The sequence below is a fragment of the Procambarus clarkii genome, chromosome 64 (genome assembly GCF_040958095.1).
Source record: "Procambarus clarkii isolate CNS0578487 chromosome 64, FALCON_Pclarkii_2.0, whole genome shotgun sequence".
Taxonomy (NCBI): Eukaryota; Metazoa; Arthropoda; class Malacostraca; order Decapoda; family Cambaridae; genus Procambarus; species Procambarus clarkii.
Window position 1 is genome coordinate 16,791,805 of NC_091213.1, and position 25,849 is coordinate 16,817,653.

At 39.9% G+C, this 25,849-nt stretch overlaps 1 protein-coding gene across 1 annotated transcript; it reads left to right on the forward strand.

Annotated features, from left to right (window-relative positions):
- Nucleotides 1-1,725: 1,725 nt before the first annotated feature.
- LOC123769097 (exonuclease GOR-like) lies at nt 1,726-25,503 on the forward strand. Its single transcript, XM_045760048.2, has 2 exons — nt 1,726-1,941; nt 23,688-25,503. Exon 2 carries the CDS (start codon nt 23,719-23,721, stop codon nt 24,583-24,585), a length of 867 nt encoding a protein of 288 aa, XP_045616004.1. The 5' UTR covers nt 1,726-1,941; nt 23,688-23,718; the 3' UTR covers nt 24,586-25,503.
- Nucleotides 25,504-25,849: the final 346 nt, after the last annotated feature.

Here is a 25,849-nt window from a genome sequence, read left to right on the forward strand (position 1 = left end):
GTGGATGGTCCTCATAGTTGTGGATGGTCCTCGTGGTTGTGGGTGGTCCTCATGGTTGTGGATGGTCCTCATAGTTGTGGATGGTCCTCATGGTTGTGGATGGTCCTCATGGTTCTGGGTGGTCCTCATGGTTGTGGATAGTCCTCATGGTTGTGGATGGTCCTCATGGTTGTGGATGGTCCTCATGGTTCTGGGTGGTCCTCATGGTTGTGGATGGTCCTCATAGTTGTGGATGGTCCTCATGGTTATAGATAGTTCCAATGATTAAGGATGGATTCCTTAACAGCAGTCCCCGTGGCGTAGTGGTAAAACACTCGCTTAATTGGCGCTTTGCTAGCCCTTTGGCCTGGGTTCGTATCCTGGCCGGGGAGGATTGACTGGGCGCCAATCCTTAACTGTAGCAGCTGCTCATCCAGCAGTGAATGGGTACCTAGTTGTTACACGATTTGGCGGGTCGTATTCAGGGGAAAATTATGATTTAGAACTTGAACGAAACGCTATGCGTGCTAGTGGCTTCACAAGAATGTGTGAACTCTTTTATATAGATAAAATGATCCTGTTTTGCCCGAGACGCTATGCGTGCTAGTGGTTTTACAAGAATGTAAAATCATCATCATTACTATGTACTCTCTTAATGCTGATAAATGTAAAGTTTTGAGGCTAGGTAAAGATGATAGAATTACAAGATACGAGCTAGATGGTGTTGAGATTGCGAAGTCGAATTGCGAAAGGGATCTGGGAGTTATGATTAGTAAGAATTTAAAACCAAAAGATCAATGCATGAATGTTCGTAATAAGGCAAATAGGACACTGGGATTTATTAATCGAAACGTTAGTAACAAGAAACCTGGTGGTGTTCTTCAGCTATGTCTTGCTATAAGGTTAGGCCCCATTTAGATTATGCAGTTCAGTTTTGGTCGCCGTACTTTAGAATGGATATAAATTCACTTGAACATGTCCAGCGTAGGATGACAAAGTTAATTCCCAATCGACTATTTGATTGTTTTCGATCTCGAACCCATTGTTGATGTGATGACTCATATTGAATTTTGTAACTAGCTCATCAAGATTGTAACTTGCTTAGCTAAATGAATTGTTGGGTTCAGTCCCTGAGCCCATTATGTGCCTCTGTAACCCTTTCCACTACCGCCCACAAGATAGGTATGGGGTGCATAATAAATGAACTAAACTAACTCTCTTAACCTCAAATGTACCTTCATGTTTAAATAAATAAATAAAATACCTTTGATATTGCTCGCTTTGGTGCCAACTTTTGATAATTAATTATGGTGCTTTAATTTTTACTAATACGTTGCATATTTTACAGATTGACTCTAAAAAAAATGACGTATCAGATTAGTTGATATGTATGGATGAGGTGTCCCCCCCCTTTATGAATGGGGTGTCCTCCCCCCTTTATGAATGGGGTGTCCTCCCCCCTCTATGAATGGGGTGTCCTCCCCCCTCTGTGAATGGGGTGTCCTTTGCCCTTTATGAATGGGAGGTCCCTCCCTCTTACCTATGGATGGGTTGCCCTCCCCCCATGGATGGGGTAGTCCTATAGTGGTGGGGCCCAAGAACTGGTGGATAACATATTCATAGTGGCGGGGCCCATCTGGCCCCCAACTCCCATAGGGGCGGAACATAAATGCAGCAATACGTTCAGGCAGGAAACCTGAAAGGTGTACACGTCAGTGTACCGTAGAGGTACGGGTGGTGGACGCGTACGCTGTCTTGCCTCTCCGCGCTCTAGCTGTTCGTCAGTACCAGTCTGGTCCTCTCTGTACACTGTACTCCTTCACTATAGCAGCGCTACGTAACTATAGTAGTCCTGCGTCACTACAGCAATCCTGCGTCACTACAGCAATCCTGCGTCACTACAGAAATCCTGCGTCACTACAGGAGTCCTGCGTCATTTGTCACTACAGCTGCCAGACTACAGTAAGTTTTAACATTTTCTTAAATATCACAAATGAGTGTCGTCTTTACATGGCTGAAATTGACGTAACGGTCACTATTAACAGTTACGTGACGTTGGATGGTAACCGTGATTATGGATGGTGCCCCATGGTTATGAATGGTCCTGTATATAAATAAATAATAAGTTTGATATTGCTCGCTTTGGTGCCTGCTTTTGATAATTATGGTAAGTATTTATAGTAATTATGGTTAATTATTATAATTATGAATTGTTCCCTTGGTTATGAATGATACCTATGGTTATGGATGGTTCCCCATTATTATGGATGGTTCCCCATGCTTATGGATGGTTACCCAATGTTATGGATGGTTCCCCGTGGTTATAGCTGGTTTCCCATGATCATAGTTGGTTTTCTATGATTATGGATGGTTCCCGTGGATATAATAGTCCCCATGATTATGGATGCATGGTCCCCATGATTACGCATTGTCCTCATAGTTATGTATGGTTTTCTTGGTTATGGATGGTCCTCATGGTTATGGATGGTCCTCATGGTTATGGATGGTCCTCATGGTTATGGATGGTCCTCATGGTTATGGATGGTCCTCATGGTTATGGATGGTCCTCATGGTTATGGATGGTTCCCATGGTTATGGATGGTTCTTATGGTTATGGATGGTCCTCATGGTTATGGATGGTCCTCATGGTTATGGATGGTCCTCATGGTTATGGATGGTCCTCATGGTTATGGATGGTCCTCATGGTTATGGATAGTTCTCATGGTTATGGATGGTTCTCATGGTTATGGATGGTCCCCATGGTTATGGATGGTCCTCATTGATGGTACCAATACCTATGGTTGGTTTCCATGGTTATTGATGGTCCTCAAGATCATGATGGTCCCTCAAGGTTGTTGGTTAGTGTTCAATATTTGTGGATGGTCGCTTAGGTTATAGGTTTCCAATGGATATGGAAATCTGGTTATATATGATCGATGGTTCCCATGGTTATAGAACTCACATGTTTATGGATGGTTCCCATGATTATAGAACTCACATGTTTATGGATGGTTCCCATGATTATAGAACTCACATAGTTATGGATTGTCCCCCATGGTTATAGAACTCGTATGTTTATGGATGGTTACTATGGTTATAGAACTCACATGTTTATGGATGGTCCCCATGGTTATAGAACTCACATGTTTATGGATGGTTACCAAGGTTATAGAACTCACATGTTTATGAATGGTTCCCATGGTTATAGAACTCACATGTTTATGGATGGTTACCATTGTAATAAACTCACATGGTTAGGGATGGTCCCCATGGTTATAAAACACTTGTTTATGGATGGTCCCCATGGTTATAGAACTCACATGTTCGTTTATGGATGGTCCCTATATGGTATAGAACTCATATGGTTATGGATGGTCCCATGTTTATGGATAATTCAAATGGTATTTATCGTATCAATAGGATGGGTGGTATCCATGGTTATGTATGGGAACCCCCCCCCCCCCCCCCCAATGATTATGGGAGATTTCAGTGCTAATGTGTTTTCCCTTGGTTATTGTTGGTCCCCATTGTGTTGGAAGGTCTCCTATGGCTGTGTATTGCCCCTATGGTTATAGGTGTTACTCATGACTATGGATGGTCCCCATTGGTTATAGATAACCTTTCGTATGGTTAGTCGCAATGGCGAAGGGCGCTTCCCTTCCAAAACCATACATGGTTATGGATGGTCCCAGTTATATATGGTTCCTTTGGTTATCGATGGTCACTAAGACTGTGGATGGTCCCAATAATTGTTGATGCTTCCCAATAATTGTGGATGGTTCCCAATAATTGTGGATGCTTCCCAATAATTGTGGATGGTTCCCAATAATTGTGGATGGTTCCCAATAATTGTGGATGATTCCCAATAATTGTGGATGGTTCCCAATAATTGTGGATGGTTCCCAATAATTGTGGATGGTTCCCAGGTTATAGTGTTCTCATAGTTATTAATGGTCCCTCATAGTTATGGATGGTCCTCATGGTTGTGGATGGTCCTCATGGTTGTGGATGGTCCTCATAGTTGTGGATGGTCCTCATGGTTGTGGATGGTCCTCATAGTTGTGGATGGTCCTCATGGTTGTGGATGGTCCTCATGGTTGTGGATGGTCCTCATGGTTGTGGATAGTCCTCATGGTTGTAGATAGTTCCAACGGTTAAGGATGGATTCCTTAACAGCAGTCCCCGTGGCGTAGTGGTAAAACACTCGCTTGGCGCTTTGCGAGCCCTTTGGCCTGGGTTCGTATTCTGGCCGGGGAGGATTGACTGGGCGCCAATCCTTAACTGTAGCAGCTGCTCATCCAGCAGTGAATGGGTACCTGGTTGTTACACGATTTAGCGGGTCGTATTCAGGGGAAAATTATGATTAAGGACTTGCCCGAAACGCTATGCGTGCAGGTGGATGTTCAAGGATTTGAGAACTCTTGTGTGCGCGCGTGTGTGTGTGTGTGTGTGTATATATATATATATATATATATATATATATATATATATATATATATATATATATATATATATATATATATGTTTCATTGAATATGACCGCATATTCTGTATTTATTATTTTCTGGTTTAGGGCTTCTATCCCTCTAACTATTTTCTTAGCATCAGGGCTTAATTGAAATAGGAGTTCTCCAAAACTCATTTTCGTACTTTTATGGTGAAGAAAAGAAGTGATTTACTAGAGTGTATTACACTTATTTGTATAATTTGCACGACGTTTCGAACCTCCATGGTTCATTCTCAAGTGAACAGATCTTACAATACTAGTTGATTTTATACCCGCATTAGGTCAGGTGATAATACAATGAAGGTGAAAACATGGGGGGATACATAAGGGATAAACATAGGGGCTGCAGAAGGCTTATTGGCCCATACGAGGCATCTCCTATCTAAACACAAAGATTAATCCAGTGTAATTGGCCTGTTATGTTGGACATTGTCTTCTGTGTTGGCATCGATATGTTCTTGTCTTGTCCTTACTCTCATGGTGGGAAGAGTAAATAGTTCCGTGATTTGGGTGTTCATGGTAGGTCGCTCTATTCTTATGTGAATTGCCTCAAGAATTTGTAATCTTCTTGAATCTTGGGTTTTGTCTATTATGCAAGTATTCTTGTTCAACATTTCTCTTGTTAGAGTAATGTCATGGGCTTGTCTCATGTGATTCCTAGGGGCACCAGATTGAAGATGGCATGTCAAACGCCTCGTCAGCTTGGTCGACGTCATACCTATGTACTTACATTGAAGGTTACATCCTTCGTGGGGGCAAGTGTACATGTATACAACGCTTGACTGCTGTAGAGGGTTCTCCGTCGGCTTCGGTCTGTTTTTGATAAGGAGTTCGGAAGTCTTCTTGGTTTTGTAGAATATTATCAGGTTTATGTTTTGGTTAGGAGTAGTGCTTTTTACTCCTTTACGGATTATTTCTTTCATTATTCTTTCCTCTTTTATATGTTCACTGTGCATGGTTGATTTGTAATATAATTTTATTGGGGGTGTTGTGGTTTCTGTTCTAAGTTCTGAATTATACCAACGGTCCAAGTGTCTTCTTATAGCAGCGTTTATTTCCGCGTTGCTATATCCGTTGTTCACCAATACCTGAGTTACTCTTTCAAACTCTCTACTCACGTTGCTCCATTCAGAGCAGTGGGTAAGCGCTCGACGAATATAAGCATTGAGAACACTGGCTTTGTATCTTTGGGGGCACTCACTTCTACCGTTCAGGCATAATCCTATGTTGGTGGGCTTGGTATATACGTTGGTGCTTAAAGAGGTTCCTGTTTTTGTTATTAGTACATCCAAGAATGGCAGACTGTTATTTTTACTATTTTCATGTGTAAATCGGAGTACTGACTCTCTCTCTAGGTGTCTTTTTAGGTCAATTAGTTCATCTGAGTCTTTTACTATTACGAATATGTCATCTACATAACGGCAGTATACAGTTGGTTTTTGTCTGCTACTGAAGACCCTATCTTCGATGGTTCCCATATAAAAATTAGCAAATAAAACTCCTAAGGGGGAGCCCATTGCTACTCCGTCTATTTGTAAATACATGTCTCCTTGTGGACTGATGAAAGGGGCTTCCTTTGTACATGCTTCGAGAAGACTTTTCAAGTGTGGCTCTGGTATGTCTAATTTGGGGGTGCTCTCGTCTCTGTATACTCTGTCCAGTATCATTCCTATGGTTGTGTCGACTGGGACGTTGGTAAAAAGGGATTCAACGTCCAGGGAAGCGATGATTCCATCGGGCTGGGTAGATTTGATCAATTCTAGGAAATCTGCTGATGATTGTAGACTAAACTTACTTGGAGTGTATGGAGTTAGGAGTTCATTGAGTTTCTTTGCCAGGTGATAAGTTGGGGTTGGTATTTGGCTGATTATAGGGCGTAGTGGGTTACCTGGTTTATGCGTCTTAACATTGCCGTAGGCATATCCTAAGCCATAGTCGCCTTGAAGTTTATTGAAATGCACACTACCTTTCTTTGCGTTGATTGCTGTAATTGTTTTGTTTACTTTCCGCTTAAGGTCTTCTACGGGGTTCCTCGTGATTCGTTGAAATTTGGAGTCGTCACTTAGGATGTCGCTAATTTTGTTCATGTATTCATGGGTTGGAATCAATACATATGCTGCTGTTTTGTCGGCTTTTTGCTAATTTTTATATGGGAACCATCGAAGATAGGGTCTTCAGTAGCAGACAAAAACCAACTGTATACTGCCGTTATGTAGATGACATATTCGTAATAGTAAAAGACTCAGATGAACTAATTGACCTAAAAAGACACCTAGAGAGAGAGTCAGTACTCCGATTTATACATGAAAATAGTGAAAATAACAGTCTGCCATTCTTGGATGTACTAATAACAAAAACAGGAACCTCTTTAAGCACCAACGGATATACCAAGCCCACCAACATAGGATTATGCCTGAACGGTAGAAGTGAGTGCCCCCAAAGATACAAAGCCAGTGTTCTCAATGCTTATATTCGTCGAGCGCTTACCCACTGCTCTGAATGGAGCAACGTGAGTAGAGAGTTTGAAAGAGTAACTCAGGTATTGGTGAACAACGGATATAGCAACGCGGAAATAAACGCTGCTATAAGAAGACACTTGGACCGTTGGTATAATTCAGAACCTAGAACAGAAACCACAACACCCCCAATAAAATTATATTACAAATCAACCATGCACAGTGAACATATAAAAGAGGAAAGAATAATGAAAGAAATAATCCGTAAAGGAGTAAAAAGCACTACTCCTAACCAAAACATAAACCTGATAATATTCTACAAAACCAAGAAGACTTCCGAACTCCTTATCAAAAACAGCCCGAAGCCGACGGAGAACCCTCTACAGCAGTCAAGCGTTGTATACATGTACACTTGCCCCCACGAAGGATGTAACCTTCAATGTAAGTACATAGGTATGACGTCGACCAAGCTGACGAGGCGTTTGACATGCCATCTTCAATCTGGTGCCCCTAGGAATCACATGAGACAAGCCCATGACATTACTCTAACAAGAGAAATGTTGAACAAGAATACTTGCATAATAGACAAAACCCAAGATTCAAGAAGATTACAAATTCTTGAGGCAATTCACATAAGAATAGAGCGACCTACCATGAACACCCAAATCACGGAACTATTTACTCTACCCACCATGAGAGTAAGGACAAGACAAGAACATATCGATGCCAACACAGAAGACAATGTCCAACATAACAGGCCAATTACACTGGATTAATCTTTGTGTTTAGATAGGAGATGCCTCGTATGGGCCAATAAGCCTTTTGCAGCCCCTATGTTTATCCCTTATGTATCCCCCCATGTTTTCACCTTCATTGTATTATCACCTGACCTAATGCGGGTATAAAATCAACTAGTATTGTAAGATCTGTTCACTTGAGAATGAACCATGGAGGTTCGAAACGTCGTGCAAATTATACAAATAAGTGTAATACACTCTAGTAAATCACTTCTTTTCTTCACCATAAAAGTACGAAAATGAGTTTTGGAGAACTCCTATTTCAATTAAGCCCTGATGCTAAGAAAATAGTTAGAGGGATAGAAGCCCTAAACCAGAAAATAATAAATACAGAATATGCGGTCATATTCAATGAAACATGTTTGAAAGAAAACCTGCTGCCAGTATACACCAATATATATATATATATATATATATATATATATATATATATATATATATATATATATATATATATATATATATATATATATATATATATATATATATATATATATGTCGTACCTAGTAGCCAGAACGCACTTCTCGGCCTACTATGCAAGGCCCGATTTGCCTAATAAGCCAAGTTTTCATGAATTAATATATTTTCTCAATTTTTTTCTTATGAAATGATAAAGCTACCTATTTCATTATGTATGAGGTCAATTTTTTTTATTGGAGTTAAAATTAACGTAGATAATTGCCCCACCTATAGCTCTGCTGTTCAACAAATCCCTTGAGTGTCATACCTTCCCTGATATCCTTAAAAAATCAAGAGTAACACCAGTTCATAAAGGAGGTAATCCGGCAGACATAAACAATTATAGACCAATATCAAACCTACCCATACTATCAAAAATATTTGAAAAAATTATCTACAAACAGCTTTACTCCTACCTCGTAAAATTCGACATTCTTAGCCCCTGTCAGTTTGGCTTCCGCTCCCAAAAGAGTACCAACGATGCAATTATTAGTCTCCTTGATATAATTTACTCAGCCCTTGACAAAAATGAGTTTCCGATTGGACTCTTCATTGACCTGAGAAAGGCCTTTGATACTGTTAATCACAATTACCTCTTACGTAAACTCCTTCATTATGGAATTCGAGGCCTGCATACACTGGACTGTATCCAATCCTATCTTAGTGATAGACACCAATGTGTAGCCATCAATAATATAACCTCTCCCACTCTACCAATAACTGTTGGAGTGCCACATGGCAGCATTTTGGGACCTCTCTTATTTCTTATTTACATCAATGATCTGCCTAACGTCTCTAACATTCTGAAACCTATTTTGTTTGCTGATGATACTACCCTCATCTACTCTAACCCCTACCCACATACACTAAATAATGTTGTTAATAATGAACTAAAGAAAGTCCACTTATGGATGTCAACCAACAAACTAACACTTAACATAGAAAAGACCTACTACATCTTATTTGGAAGCAAATCTACAAATGCAATTCAGCTTCAGATAGACAATGTAAACATTAGCAATAAAAATGATGGAAAGTTTCTTGGCCTATTCCTAGACAAGAGACTCAACTTCAGTACCCACATACAACACATAACTAAGAAAGTCTCTAAAACAGTTGGTATACTCTCCAAAATCAGATATTATGTACCTAGCTCTGCTCTCATCTCTCTATATTATGCACTAATCTATCCCTATCTTAATTATGGTATCTGTGCATGGGGTTCAACCACTGCAAACCACCTCAAGTCCATCATTACCCAGCAAAAATCTGCTATCAGAATAATAACAAATTCTGCTTTCAGACAACACTCAGCCTCCTTGTTTAACTCCCTAAACATGCTAAATATAATCTCACTCCACAAATTCTCTTGTGTCAACTACATTTACAAAACCCTGTTCTTAAATGCAAATCCTGCTCTGAAACTCTCCCTGGACAGATGTAATAGGACCCATTATCACCACACCAGAAATAAATATCTCTTTGATATCCCCAGAGTCAAACTTAATTTGTGCAAACACTCTATGCAAATAAAGGGGCCCAGTCTATGGAACTCACTCCCTATTAAATTGAAAAGCTGTCCAACTTTTGCATCATTCAAAAACAATACTAAAAAGTACCTAATTTCATCTTCATAGTTTTTTACCTTTTGCTTTAAAACTGCACTGTATCTATTGCTACCCAATCTTCCAATCTTTATGTACCCAATCTGAACATCTTTATCATTGCGATCATTGCTGTCTTCTTATATGTACTGTCAAACTGTTGTATGGTGTCTATTAATCTTGTTTAAATTACCAATCAAGCTGTCAATGTAATCAATCAGAGCTTTAATAAACCAACGTGCTTTAATATAGTTACTAATCTCTCTCATCTCATTTTTTTTATTGCAATGTATATGTTATCATTTTATTAATTGTGATAGAATTTACCTACTTAAAATTATCTGTTAGATTAAGGACCTGCCCGAAACGCTGCGCGTACTAGTGGCTTTACAAGAGTGCAATTACTGTACTATGCTATGTATTCTCACAAACCCAATGTACCTTCTTGTAAATAAATAAATAAATAAATAAATAAATAAATAAATAAATAAATAAATAAAATAAAAATAGATATATGACCGAACCTAACCAACCCTACCTAACCTAACCTAACCTATCTTTAGGTTAAAGGTTAGGTTAGGTAGCCGAAAAAGTTAGGTTAGGTAGGTTAGGTAGTCGAAAAAACATTAATTCATGAAAACTTGGCTTATTAAGCAAATCGTAATTGGCTTGCCTAATAAGCCAAGTTTTCATGAATTAATGTTTTTTCGACTACCTAACCAACCTAACCTAACCTAACCTAACTTTTTCTGCTACCTAACCGAACCTAACCTATAAAGATAGGTTAGGTTAGGTTAGGTAGGGTTGGTTAGGTTCGGTCATATATCTACGTTAATTTTAACTCCATTAAAAAAAATTGACCTCATACATAATGAAATGGGTAGCTTTATCATTTCATAAGAAAAAAATTAGAGAAAATATATTAATTCATGAAAACTTGGCTTATTAGGCAAATCGGGCCTTCCATAGTAGGCTGATAAGTGCGTTCTGGCTACTATAGGTACGACATATATATATATATATATATATATATATATATATATGTCGTACCTAGTAGCCAGAACTCACTTCTCAGCCTACTATGCGAGGCCCGATTTGCCTAATAAGCCAAGTTTTACTGAATTAATATATTTTCTCTAATTTTTTTCTTATGAAATGATAAAGCTACCCATTTCATTATGTATGAGGTCAATTTTTTTTTATTGGAGTTAAAATTAACGTAGATATATGACCGAACCTAACCAACCCTACCTAACCTAACCTAACCTATCTTTATAGGTTAGGTTACGTTAGGTAGCCGAAAACGTTAGGTTAGGTTAGGTTAGGTAGGTTAGGTTGTCGAAAAAACATTAATTCATGAAAACTAGGCTTATTAGGCAAATCGGGCCTTGCATAGTAGACTGAGAAGTGAGTTCTGGCTACTAGGTACGACATATATATATATATATATATATATATATATATATATATATATATATATATATATATATATATATATATATAAATATATAATATATATATATATATATATATATATATATATATATATATATAACTGAAAACTCACACCCCAGAAGTGACTCGAACCCATACTCCCAGAAGCAACGCATCTGGTATGTACAAGACGCCTTAATCCACTTGACCATCACGACCGGACAAAATGAGGTGATAGCCGAGGCTATTTGAACCACCCCACCGCCGGCACTCGGATAGTTATCTTGGGCATAGCATTTTACCAAATCACCTCATTCTTTGGGGCAACACGTGAGGAACACAAATGCGAACAAGCCTGAATGGTCCCCAGGACATATGCAACTGAAAACTCACACCCCAGAAGTGACTCGAACCCATACTCCCAGAAGCAACGCATCTGGTATGTACAAGACGCCTTAATCCACTTGACCATCACGACCGGACAAAATGAGGTGATAGCCGAGGCTATTTGAACCACCCCACCGCCGGCACTCGGATAATTATCTTGGGCATAGCATTTTACCAAATCACCTCATTCTTTGGGGCAACACGTGAGGAACACAAATGCGAACAAGCCTGAATGGTCCCCAGGACATATGCAACTGAAAACTCACACCCCAGAAGTGACTCGAACCCATACTCCCAGAAGCAACGCATCTGGTATGTACAAGACGCCTTAATCCACTTGACCATCACGACCGGACAAAATGAGGTGATAGCCGAGGCTATTTGAACCACCCCACCGCCGGCACTCGGATAGTTATCTTGGGCATAGCATTTTACCAAATCACCTCATTCTTTGGGGCAACACGTGAGGAACACAAATGCGAACAAGCCTGAATGGTCCCCAGGACATATGCAACTGAAAACTCACACCCCAGAAGTGACTCGAACCCATACTCCCAGAAGCAACGCATCTGGTATGTACAAGACGCCTTAATCCACTTGACCATCACGACCGGACAAAATGAGGTGATAGCCGAGGCTATTTGAACCACCCCACCGCCGGCACTCGGATAGTTATCTTGGGCATAGCATTTTACCAAATCACCTCATTCTTTGGGGCAACACGTGAGGAACACAAATGCGAACAAGCCTGAATGGTCCCCAGGACATATGCAACTGAAAACTCACACCCCAGAAGTGACTCGAACCCATACTCCCAGAAGCAACGCATCTGGTATGTACAAGACGCCTTAATCCACTTGACCATCACGACCGGACAAAATGAGGTGATAGCCGAGGCTATTTGAACCACCCCACCGCCGGCACTCGGATAGTTATCTTGGGCATAGCATTTTACCAAATCACCTCATTCTTTGGGGCAACACGTGAGGAACACAAATGCGAACAAGCCTGAATGGTCCCCAGGACATATGCAACTGAAAACTCACACCCCAGAAGTGACTCGAACCCATACTCCCAGAAGCAACGCATCTGGTATGTACAAGACGCCTTAATCCACTTGACCATCACGACCGGACAAAATGAGGTGATAGCCGAGGCTATTTGAACCACCCCACCGCCGGCACTCGGATAGTTATCTTGGGCATAGCATTTTACCAAATCACCTCATTCTTTGGGGCAACACGTGAGGAACACAAATGCGAACAAGCCTGAATGGTCCCCAGGACATATGCAACTGAAAACTCACACCCCAGAAGTGACTCGAACCCATACTCCCAGAAGCAACGCATCTGGTATGTACAAGACGCCTTAATCCACTTGACCATCACGACCGGACAAAATGAGGTGATAGCCGAGGCTATTTGAACCACCCCACCGCCGGCACTCGGATAGTTATCTTGGGCATAGCATTTTACCAAATCACCTCATTCTTTGGGGCAACACGTGAGGAACACAAATGCGAACAAGCCTGAATGGTCCCCAGGACATATGCAACTGAAAACTCACCGAAAAACCGAGGTTCAAATAGCCTCGGCTATCACCTCATTTTGTCCGGTCGTGATGGTCAAGTGGATTAAGGCGTCTTGTACATACCAGATGCGTTGCTTCTGGGAGTATGGGTTCGAGTCACTTCTGGGGTGTGAGTTTTCAGTTGCATATGTCCTGGGGACCATTCAGGCTTGTTCGCATTTGTGTTCCTCACGTGTTGCCCCAAAGAATGAGGTGATTTGGTAAAATGCTATGCCCAAGATAACTATCCGAGTGCCGGCGGTGGGGTGGTTCAAATAGCCTCGGCTATCACCTCATTTTGTCCGGTCGTGATGGTCAAGTGGATTAAGGCGTCTTGTACATACCAGATGCATTGCTTCTGGGAGTATGGGTTCGAGTCACTTCTGGGGTGTGAGTTTTCAGTTGCATATGTCCTGGGGACCATTCAGGCTTGTTCGCATTTGTGTTCCTCACGTGTTGCCCCAAAGAATGAGGTGATTTGGTAAAATGCTATGCCCAAGATAACTATCCGAGTGCCGGCGGTGGGGTGGTTCAAATAGCCTCGGCTATCACCTCATTTTGTCCGGTCGTGATGGTCAAGTGGATTAAGGCGTCTTGTACATACCAGATGCGTTGCTTCTGGGAGTATGGGTTCGAGTCACTTCTGGGGTGTGAGTTTTCAGTTGCATATGTCCTGGGGACCATTCAGGCTTGTTCGCATTTGTGTTCCTCACGTGTTGCCCCAAAGAATGAGGTGATTTGGTAAAATGCTATGCCCAAGATAACTATCCGAGTGCCGGCGGTAGGGGTGGTTCAAATAGCCTCGGCTATCACCTCATTTTGTCCGGTCGTGATGGTCAAGTGGATTAAGGCGTCTTGTACATACCAGATGCGTTGCTTCTGGGAGTATGGGTTCGAGTCACTTCTGGGGTGTGAGTTTTCAGTTGCATATGTCCTGGGGACCATTCAGGCTTGTTCGCATTTGTGTTCCTCACGTGTTGCCCCAAAGAATGAGGTGATTTGGTAAAATGCTATGCCCAAGATAACTATCCGAGTGCCGGCGGTGGGGTGGTTCAAATAGCCTCGGCTATCACCTCATTTTGTCCGGTCGTGATGGTCAAGTGGATTAAGGCGTCTTGTACATACCAGATGCGTTGCTTCTGGGAGTATGGGTTCGAGTCACTTCTGGGGTGTGAGTTTTCAGTTGCATATGTCCTGGGGACCATTCAGGCTTGTTCGCATATATATATATATATATATATATATATATGTCGTACCTAGTAGCCAGAACGCACTTCTCAGCCTACTATGCAAGGCCCGATTTGCTTAATAAGCCAAGTTTTCATGAATTAATATTTTTTCGACTACCTAACCTACCTAACCTAACCTAACCTAACTTTTTCGGCTACCTAACCTAACCTAACCTATAAAGATAGGTTAGGCTAGGTTAGGTAGGGTTGGTTACGTTCGGTCATATATTTACGTTAATTTTAACTCCAATAATAAAAAATTGACCTCATACATAATGAAATGGGTAGCTTTATCATTTCATAAGAAAAAAATTAGAGAAAATATATTAATTCAGGAAAACTTGGCTTATTAGGCAAATCGGGCCTTGCATAGTAGGCTGAGAAGTGCGTTCTGGCTACTAGGTACGACATATATATATATATATATATATATATATATATATATATATATATATATATATATATATATATATATATTATATATTTATATATATATATATATATATATATATATATATATATATATATATATATATATATATATATATATATATTGTTGGGGTTTTCACCTCTCTATTATTCTCTACCCTTACTCTGGGGTGAGCAATAGTTATGCTCAAGGTAACTCACCGTAGCCCTGCGGGTCTTCCCTCGATCCTCACGGCGCCACTGCACGCCAGGAGAGTCTCCCAGTCAATCTTAACGGCCTCCTATTAAGAAAGAGTGAGAACACGACTCGTTCACATCGACTGTCGTGTGCCCTCCCCAACAATAGGGCTCTACGGTTATCCACAAGATCGCCAACTGGTGTTTAAGGTGGCCAGTAACACCCTCAGTGGACTGGTGTATTCAGTGGTAGCCTTGGCAAGGTCACACTCAAAGATCAGGAATCAGGCAGGTACTGGTTGTTATCACTCTATGTTTACCAGTATAATATAGCCACAAGATCAATGGAGGGGATGATAAAAACACTAAGATAGTTTTGTATTTTACTTAAAATGTATGAAAGATGTCACAAGGCCACACAATAATCGATAAATCAACTGATCCTGACTCGGCCGGTAATTCCCACGGATATTATGCGACCGCAAGAGGGCAACACTCTCCCCTCCTCATCAAGTGTCAAGAACAGCTGATCGCAATGGTCACTCCGCGCGAAATTTGCTTGTTTGCTAGATTCACGCGCGCGGTTTCTTTAAATTCTCCAATATTACTAGAAACTCGCACACTCTATATTGGCACAAATAAACCGAATTACTTAGTTACACTGTACTCAGGCTCAAACAGTCTTTTCTACAATCAATTCTACAATGATTCACTGTAATGGCTTCACATTGTTCTTCACTCAACAATATATTATAAAATATTAACACTGGAGTTTTCAGTACTTTCTCTCGTGGGCGATAACGCAATAATTCACTGTACTCACAAATGATTATTCACTGAATGAACATAGACATATATATGGTATATAAATCAATCGTCAATACATGGAAAATAAATAGTTTCTGGGCACATAGCCTAACCTCCAAATACTGGCATAATCTTATATATAATTTACCACTATATGTTCATATCAAAATCTATAGAAAGATATACACAACACAGTAAATTTATCACTGGTTCCTGGTGCCTGTACACACCAATGATCAACATAAATAATACAAGTACTCTTGATAGTACTGTCTAGCACACTGGTGCTTTACCGTGACATAGGTGAGACTTGCTCACGACATGTAAAATCTTCAGGCTAGATAATATAGCCAAATAATATAGCTAACTAAAGGGGAATGGGGAGGGAACTAGAACCACCTACTTCACCCTATCCTCCGATGAGAGTCGAGATGTAGCTCCTGGTCCTCGTGTCGGGAACGCCCCCACACTACACGTCGTCGTCTCCTACCAGAGCCTCTCGTCGTCCCACCGTTTAGCGCGTCGTCTCCGTGCCTCCTCACTGCAGGTCCGTCCTCCTTCTTGACTTCTTGAAGGTTGGAGTCGGTCTCCTGGCCGTCGTCTTCTCCCAGCAACGGCTGTCGCCTACGTCTCAGCTACAGTCGTTCGGTTCCCCAAATAGTCCTCTCTTCCTCAGCTACCCAGTGGCTCTGTCAGCCACTACGCTGTCACGAACTGGTGAATTGCCACAGACGTCAACATACGTCACTGCACGGCTTCACTGCTACTGGCACAGTACCTGACTGGAGCACTTGTTGCTCAAATAACCGTCAATTCCCTCTTCTGGTTCAACACATGAACTAGGGAAGACTTCTCAGAGTACTGGCGGAATTCAGGTGACGCGTTAATCCACGGGAGCGAGGTTCAACTGTCCTACTGACAAGACCATCCGTCACACGTCCGACCTCTATGACGTGTCGTATCTGACTGCTGGCGCCAGAGTGGCGCGCGGCCCGGACCCCCTTCCATCGTGACGTCACTTTCGCTAAGGGAAGTTTTCATTGGCTCCCGGTGCCACATTGCTGTCGGTGACCAATCCGGTGCCACTGACGTCACACGGTTTTGGCGGGAGATCAGGGAAGCCAGCGCCATCTTGGCTCCCTAAAGGGCCTAAACCACAGGCCAAAATATCACTATTTCACAAATTTCTCGGCTCTCCGAGAACACTTCACTCTCTCCCATATATCAAATTGTAGCCTGCAACGTAGAGAACGTTTGGGAAAAGTAGACATGACTCTTACTGCAGGCGTGGGAGAATTATAAGGGGGGGAACTCCGTCACAATATATATATATATATATATATATATATCTATATATATATATGTCGTACCTAGTAGCCAGAACTCACTTTTTGGCCTACTATTCAAGGCCCGATTTGCCTAATAAGCCAAGTTTTCCTGAATTAATATATTTATTCTAATTTTTTTCTTATGAAATGATAAAGCTACCCATTTCATTATGTATGAGGTCAATTTTTTTTTATTGGAGTTAAAATTAACGTAGATATATGACCGAACCTAACCAACCCTACCTAACCTAACCTAACCTATCTTTATAGGTTAGGTTTGGTTAGGTAGCCGAAAAAGTTAGGTTAGGTTAGGTTAGGTAGGTTAGGTAGTCGAAAAACAATTAATTCATGAAAACTTGGCTTATTAGGCAAATCGGGCCTTGAATAGTAGGCCAAAAAGTGAGTTCTGGCTACTAGGTACGACATATATATATATATATATATATATATATATATATATATATATATATATATATATATATATATATGTCGTACCTAGTAGCCAGAACTCACTTCTCAGCCTACTATGCAAGGCCCGATTTGCCTAATAAGCCAAGTTTTACTGAATTAATATATTTTCTCTAATTTTTTTCTTATGAAATGATAAAGCTACCCATTTCATTATGTATGAGGTCAATTTTTTTTATTGGAGTTAAAGTTAACGTAGATATATGACCGAACCTAACCAACCCTACCTAACCTAACCTAACCTATCTTTGTAGGTTAGGTTAGGTTAGGTAGCCAAAAACGTTAGGTTAGGTAGGTTAGGTTGTCGAAAAAACATTAATTCATGAAAACTAGGCTTATTAGGCAAATCGGGCCTTGCATAGTAGGCTGAGAAGTGAGTTCTGGCTACTAGGTACGACATATATATATATATATATATATATATATATATATATATATATATATATATATATATATATATATATATATATATATATATATGTCGTACCTAGTAGCCAGAACGCACTTCTCAGCCTACTATGCAAGGCCCAATTTGCCTAATAAGCCAAGTTTTCATGAATTAATTGTTTTTCGACTACCTAACCTAACCTAACCTAACTTTTTCGGCTACCTAACCTAACCTAACCTATAAAGATAGGTTAAGTTAGGTTAGGTAGGGTTGGTTAGGTTCGGTCATATATCTACGTTAATTTTAACTCCAATAAAAAAAAATTGACCTCATACATAATGAAATGGGTAGCTTTATCATTTCATTAGAAAATAACTTAGAGAAAATATATTAATTCATGAAAACTTGGCTTATTAGGGAAATCGGGCCTTGCATAGTAGGCTGAGAAGTGCGTTCTGGCTACTAGGTACGACATATATATATATATATATATATATATATATATATATATATATATATATATATATATATATATATATATATATATATATATATATTTATATATATATATATATTTATATATATATATATATATATATATATATATATATATATATATATATATATATATATATATATAAATATTTGTTCGGAGTCTTGAAGTGGGTAGAATATAGTTGTGCATTAATTGGCTGTTGATTGCTGGTGTTTGACATATATATATATATATATATATATATATATATATATATATATATATATATATATATATATATATATATATATATATATATATATATATATATATATATATAATATATATATATATATATATATATATATATATATATATATATATATATATATATATATATATATATATATATATATATATATATATATATATATATATATATGTCAAACACCAGCAATCAACAGCCAATTAATGCACAACTATATTCTACCCACTTCAAGACTCCGAACCAATATAGAAGCATCAAGAGGGAAGTATGGACCAATAGGCCCTCTGCAGTTACTTCTATTCTTATGCTCTCGTATCCAACTAATACCCATAGTTTCGTGTTCTGTCTTGTATTTCACCTCATCCAGAACTGTTGCACCATATCACCTCACTCAAATGCGAATATAAGTAAGACGGATAAACTGTTTAGTGTCAGCACCGCTCCTGTGCCAGGTAAGTTACGGGCTCACCATAGCCCGTGCTACTTGGAACTTATTCCGAGTAGCTGAATCTATAACAACAACATGTTTAGTGTTTGGCATAGATAGTAATGAATAGGCAGACTCACTAGCAAAAACTGCCACTGCTCTACCTGTTGTACAGGTTCAAATACCTCCAAGTTTCTCACAGATAAAGGAGCAAATCAAGAAGAAAATATTCTCAACTATCAAAAGTCGCCACAGAGCCAAAGTAGCGGTAAGAAGATCCACTGCGATATAGTACGAACAAGCCACTGGTTACTCCTCTTTCAAGCCTGGCAAAAAGATATCCACACATTACAGTAGCCATACACAGACTCAGACTTGGTTACAAGTGCTGCTGGGAGGTAATGAACCCAATAGTTAAAGAGTGTCTCATCTGTGAAACAGAAGCAGAGCGCCACTATTGCACTACTTACTGGAATGTGAAGCTACTGAAGCCCTGCGCATCAAACTCAACATTGATCCAACGACAGCAGCTCCATTAGACGCACATTCCACCGCGACTACAATGATTAGAAAAGCCGTTGAGGAATGGGACTCATTAGTGAACATTCTGCATCTACATCCGCCACCAAGATAATGTTAATAAGATTAAAACCAGTGCACTAAAACAGAAGCGATAAATAAGCAGGGAAAAAGGAGAAATCCCCTTCCTCCATTTTAAACTTAGACCCAAATATCACAGAAACAAGGTTATCATGTATAACCAAACTCAACTACGGGCTCACCATAGCCCGTGCTACATGGACACTTCGTCCTGAGTAGCTAAATCTGAAACAACAACAACATGTTTAGTGTTACATGCACCGTTCTTGTGCCAGGTAGGTCCACTACGGGCTCACCATAACCTGTGCTACTTGCCCCGCTCCTGTGCGAGGTAAGTTACGGGCTCACCATAGCCCGTGCTACTTGGAACTTGTTCCGAGTAGCTGAATCTGTAACAACAATTGGTAGAACGAGGATTATTCAGTGTAATCTGAACTTCCAGTGGAGACAAGACCCCTCCCAAAGCCGGCGAACATCAGGCCAGGCCGTGGTATTAAGGTATCTGTTTTCTTGAGTTTGGTATATGGTAGGAATCCACTTTGCTATTGCTATAGGATTTTCAGTGCCTCCATTAAATAGGGCTATAGTCAGGGAATTTGTTAAATATTAATTGGATGCCAAATTTTGATTTAATAAATAATTATAGAATTTATTTTGGTTTAGTGGTATTCTCCTTTCTGTTTTATTTTCACATTATTTTTGAATGCAAGACAAATGTCCACACCTAGTCTTCTCATGCAAACCAATAAATATTTACTTAATTAATAAAGATAATCCCTTTGCTCTACTCTCTACATTAACGTAAAGCTTAGCCCTCCTTTTCATTTCATTGGGGATAGAATTTCACGGGACGCTTAATTGATGGTATCCTGCTTTCCATCAATTGAGAGATTTACTCAGGCTTAGCAGGTGGTGGCGGCAAATATTCAGAGTTGCAGTTTAATCTGGAGGAGACAATATCTCTTGAGTTCGTGATATCAGAATGGTCAAACGTTTGGATCTCGAGTGATTGTACTGTAGGTTACTCTGCAGAACTCCGGTTTCTGTATATATTTTCTTTAACTTTTTTCAATAACGACCAGCTTTTAATCAGTAGTGAGGTTAAAGGTTTGGGCTCCCGTTACATCGTGGGTATAACTTATTTTTTTTTTTCATTTTTTCATTTAGTTTTTTTAACTGTTCTTTTTATTTTTAGTGCAATTGGTGGTGAAATTGAGCTGTGTCGATTGATCTCCGTTTGCATTGAAATATTTCGTTAGTTTTTTTGGTTTGGTTTTGAAAACAAGAAAATGAACAACACGTTTATTTCACAGCTGCAAATGTACAACAAACAGCTATGAATTCACCGGCTACAATGTTAACTGCTTTCTTCACTTTATGTCAAAATGACGCGTTTGCGAAAACACTGCTGTATTCAGAAGTGCATATGTATTACACATTGATTGCCAGTAGAAAATCATTTGAATGACGCAAGCGAGGAGACCAAGTCGACGGACAACTTGGCATACTCAAATAAATTACGATAGGCAGACTGTACACCGTGCATCCCAGTCAAGATGAATGCTTCTTTCTTCACATGCTGTTGGTAAATGTGCCCGGTCCAACGTCTTTCTGGCCACTGAGATTTGTCAACGGCGTAACACATACCACTTTCCGTAGTGCATGTCAAGTTCGGAATTTATTGGAGAACGACCGACACTGGGATGTATGCATTAATGATGCGTCCATCACGTCACATCCAAATCAAATTTATGCACTGTTTGCAATCATATTGACCGCCTGCTCTCCTTCATCTCTAACAGAGTTATGGGAGAAATATAAATCACACATGGCTGAAGATATTATCCGTCGAATATGAAGGAAAAATCAAATATGAACATGGATTTCACAGCAGAAATCTACAAACAAAGCATTGGTAATGAATGAAGATTTGTGCTTAGAATTCGTGAACAAAGTTCTAAATCAATTGGAAATGCCATCACTGAATCGATCTACTGCTGCTTCATTTGATGTAGAATTGTGTCGTGAACAAAATTACAACATGAGTAATCTGTTGTCATATGTGCAATCAAATATTCCTAAGCTAACGCTTGAGCGAAAAGGCATTTACAGTCAAATAATTCAAACTGTCAATAGCAGGTTTAGAGAAATCTTCTTAGATGCGCCAGGAGGAACTGTAAATCCTTCCTAATTAGATTGATTCTGGCAGCATTTCGATCCCAAAATGGCATAACCTTAGCTCTTGCATCTTCCAGAATAGCTGCGACATTGTTACCAGGTGGAAGAACTGCTACTTCGGCATTGAAGTTGCCATTGATTCGTTGAAACTCCCAGGTGCAACATTTCCAAAGCATCCGGCATGGGAAATGTATTGCAGAAATGTAAACTTATCATTTGGGATGAATGCACAATGGCCCACAAAAAAATCGCTTGAGGCTCCTGATAGATCATTGCAAGATTTGCGTGGAAACATCAGACCATTTGAGAACGCATTAATATTGCTTGCAGGAGATTTCAGGCAAACATTACCTGTAATTCCTCGATAAAAGTCCGTCGACACTGTTGAGAAAGCAGATGAAGTGGTTAGTTATCCAACAGAATTTTTTAATTCACTCGATCTGCCAGGGATCATCACACGTGTGGCAATTGAAAATATGCGTGCCAATTATCATGTTGCGAAATATCAATCAGCTTAAGCTTTGCAACACCATGTTCCTTGCAGTAAAAAAATTAATCAGCAACGTCGTAGAAGCCACAATCTTGACAGGACCTTTCAAAGGTGAAGATGTCCTCATTCCTTGCATTCCTATGATTCCAACAGATATGCTATTTAAATTTAAGATATTGTAATTTCCAATTCGATTGGCATTTGAAATCACCATCAACAAAGCTCAGGGCCAATCTTTTGAATTGTGCAGTTTAGATCTAGACACGGAATGCTTCTCATAAGGACAATTATATGTTGCGTGTTCTAGAGTCAGCAAACCAGACAATCTCTATATCTCCACAGACAATGGAACAACAAAACATATTGTATACCCACAAGCATTGTGAAATTAAACATATTTGAAACGTGCGCTTTCTCTTTTCTTTCCTTTCCATTTAACCAGACTGAGCCACAGCAATGCGTGGCGGGTACAGTTAGTTACTGAATAAATTCTTAAATAATCTACAGGCTGGAGAGGTGCTGGCACGCGCCACACTGACTCTGGCCACACGTTCACGCACTCTCTCCCTCCTCCCTCACGACCCTCACTTTACCATCTTTATTTGATTGAATTATTTGATTGATCTCTAGTCTTTAATAGTCAAGTTACTATTTAACATTGAATTAATCAACCCAAGAAATCCACCAATCCACCCATCCTCAACCATACATTGGCTTCTTGGTTTAGACTACACTCGTCACCATTAAGACACTCCTGGTCAAAACAAGCAATACTGACGCTCTTACCTCACAACTCAGATGGATGCACCCTAGTGAGTGACTGGCACCCGCCTAGGGTGAAGATTGCAGGAGAGGCTGGCTGATGAGAGAGCTGCCTTATAAAAGAGCTTCCCTCTGACTCTCTCTCTAAACTGCCAGACAAGGCAAATACATCCGCTCCTTGCCACGCCCCAATTGGGGGGGGGGGGCGTTGTACTATTCCTCATGTCCCAAATAAGGACTGAGACAGACAAAACTGATCTTTACCAACCAAAGTACTACCATGTCAGCAGATTGTAGCTAGTCAACACCTCACTCTGCCTCACCCACTACCACCACACTCTCGACTAACACGCAACACACACATACACACCCACAATTACAACTCACAATTATACCTGAAAGAGTGCAAAACACTTGCACTGTTACATTATCATAAACATTAAATCAATGTAATTAACTTTATTTCAGGTGAAGAACATCCGAGGGAGTGAAGAGAGATATGGCTGCACAAGATAGAACACTATATGACCGCGCATTACGACTGAAGCTGTCTGAAGCGGGCCTTTCTAGATACAGCTATCCACGGCCTCATCCCCAGGGAAGCGGTAAGGCTCGGATAAGCAATGTGGTTTCCCTATACCCTCTCATCCCGACAGCTGACACACGCAAATGTATTCGGTGCAATACAGTGTACCGTGTTGATGATGAAGGACGTCCACTGATCGCCAGTGTGTGTCGATACCATTTTGGCAGACATTTTGGCCCCGTTAAGCTCTATCGCTGTTGTCACCAAAAGAGTAATGCCGCCCCCTGCAAAATAGCATCCCAGCACGTAACAGCAGATATAGATCTTGATAATCTTACTGGATTTTGCCACACTCAGCAAAGTGATAGTGATGAAAAATCCATTTATGCCTTGGACTGTGAGATGATCTACACCACAGAGGGAACGGAAGTGGGGGCAATCTCTGTGGTCAACGCTGACTACCAAGTGGTTTATGAGACGCTTGTGAAACCTGAGAACATCGTAGACTACAACACGGAGCACTCTGGACTCACTGCCACACAATTCCAAGGTGTTACGACGAACCTTCAAGATGTACAATCCAAGCTGTTGTCTTTGTTCGGGAGCAAAACCATTCTTGTGGGCCACTCCCTAAACCACGACCTTCTACGATTGAAACTGATTCATGACCTTGTTGTAGACACCGCTGTAATGTACCCTCACCCAAGAGGCCGCCACCTCCGCAACTCTCTGGGCTTTCTGAAGAAGTATATCTTGAAATCCAATGAGAGTACCAGCTCGGCTCTCAAATGTAGAGATGATGCCATAACCATCATGAAGCTTCTCCACAGGAAGTGTTAAGAATTGTTCCATAAAAGCGGCCTGCCACGCGTGTTTAATTTGCCTCACGAAAACGGCCAGGATTTAACCAGCATTTACGCAACCACTTACGAGCCTATACATCTTTGATATCCAAACCACACATCAGAAAATGATTACACGACTTGATAATGGTCCAGGACGGACCGAAACGTCGTAGTTTCTTCGTTTTCTGATGTCTGCCTATCATATATTCAACCATATTATATTAATTATATACCTCTTAGTGTTTCGGAGCTAATTAACAGTTTAGCAAATGTAAGAAAGCTGCCTAAGATTGAGAAAAGATTTAAAAGTTCCTAAGTAGTTGCATAAATGCTTGTTGAATCCTAGCCTCGTCTGCCACAAGTATTGAGAAAATACCCCAGAGAGCTAAGCCAGGTCTCCTGAAGCACTTATGCAAGTTCTTCAGCAACTTTGCATTCTTGGCAGTTATGCTGTGATTCATCAAAAGCAAATCGTCCTATGAACACTGCTTCATGACAAGGCACCTCTGGAACACTCCTAGGCTTTCTTTCTGCGGTTTCAATCAATGAATCACTTTCTGTGGTTGATGTTCAATAAACCACTGAACTATATGTTTAACAGACCTCTAACCCTGTCCATTCCTCTTCCCTTTCTGGCCCGTTGTCGTCGTGAGGGGACTTGAGGGGCGACTGCCGGGGTGTGATGTTTCATGTTTCAGACATGAAACACTTACAACTAAAAAAGGGTCATTAAGTACATGAGTAAACACTTACAACTAAACAAGGGTCATTAAAGACATGAGTCCACTCATGAGTTCACATGAACACTTACCATGTGTTCAACACAGAGGATTATTCTTGTGCTTCATATTCTATTAGTTGAGAAATGTTAATTACATTTTTTTTATTATTTTTTTATTTTTTATTATATAATTTTTTAATTAAAAAAATAAATAAATATGAACATTTATTTTTTTATTATATATATTATTAGTACATTTTAACAATATTTCTCATTAATATGTACTTAAACACATCGAACATTGAAAGGCAACATTTACTTCTCACTCAAAATCTAAATTTAAGCAAGTCCAGAAAAGTCCACAAACTAAACAACGATAATTAAGGACACGAGTAAACACTTTATAAATGAAATTAAAAAAATAGATGACAATGAAGAAAAGGAAATAATTATTAATAAAATAATTTAAGATAAGATTATCACAAATAACTTATTATGAGGAAAAATGTCAGTGAAATTAGTTAAATGAATTGATTAT

What these genes read in the sequence shown, in the direction of transcription:
- LOC123769097 (XM_045760048.2), top strand. Translation starts at nt 23,719, where the DNA reads ATGGCTGCACAAGATAGAACACTATATGACCGCGCATTACGACTGAAG.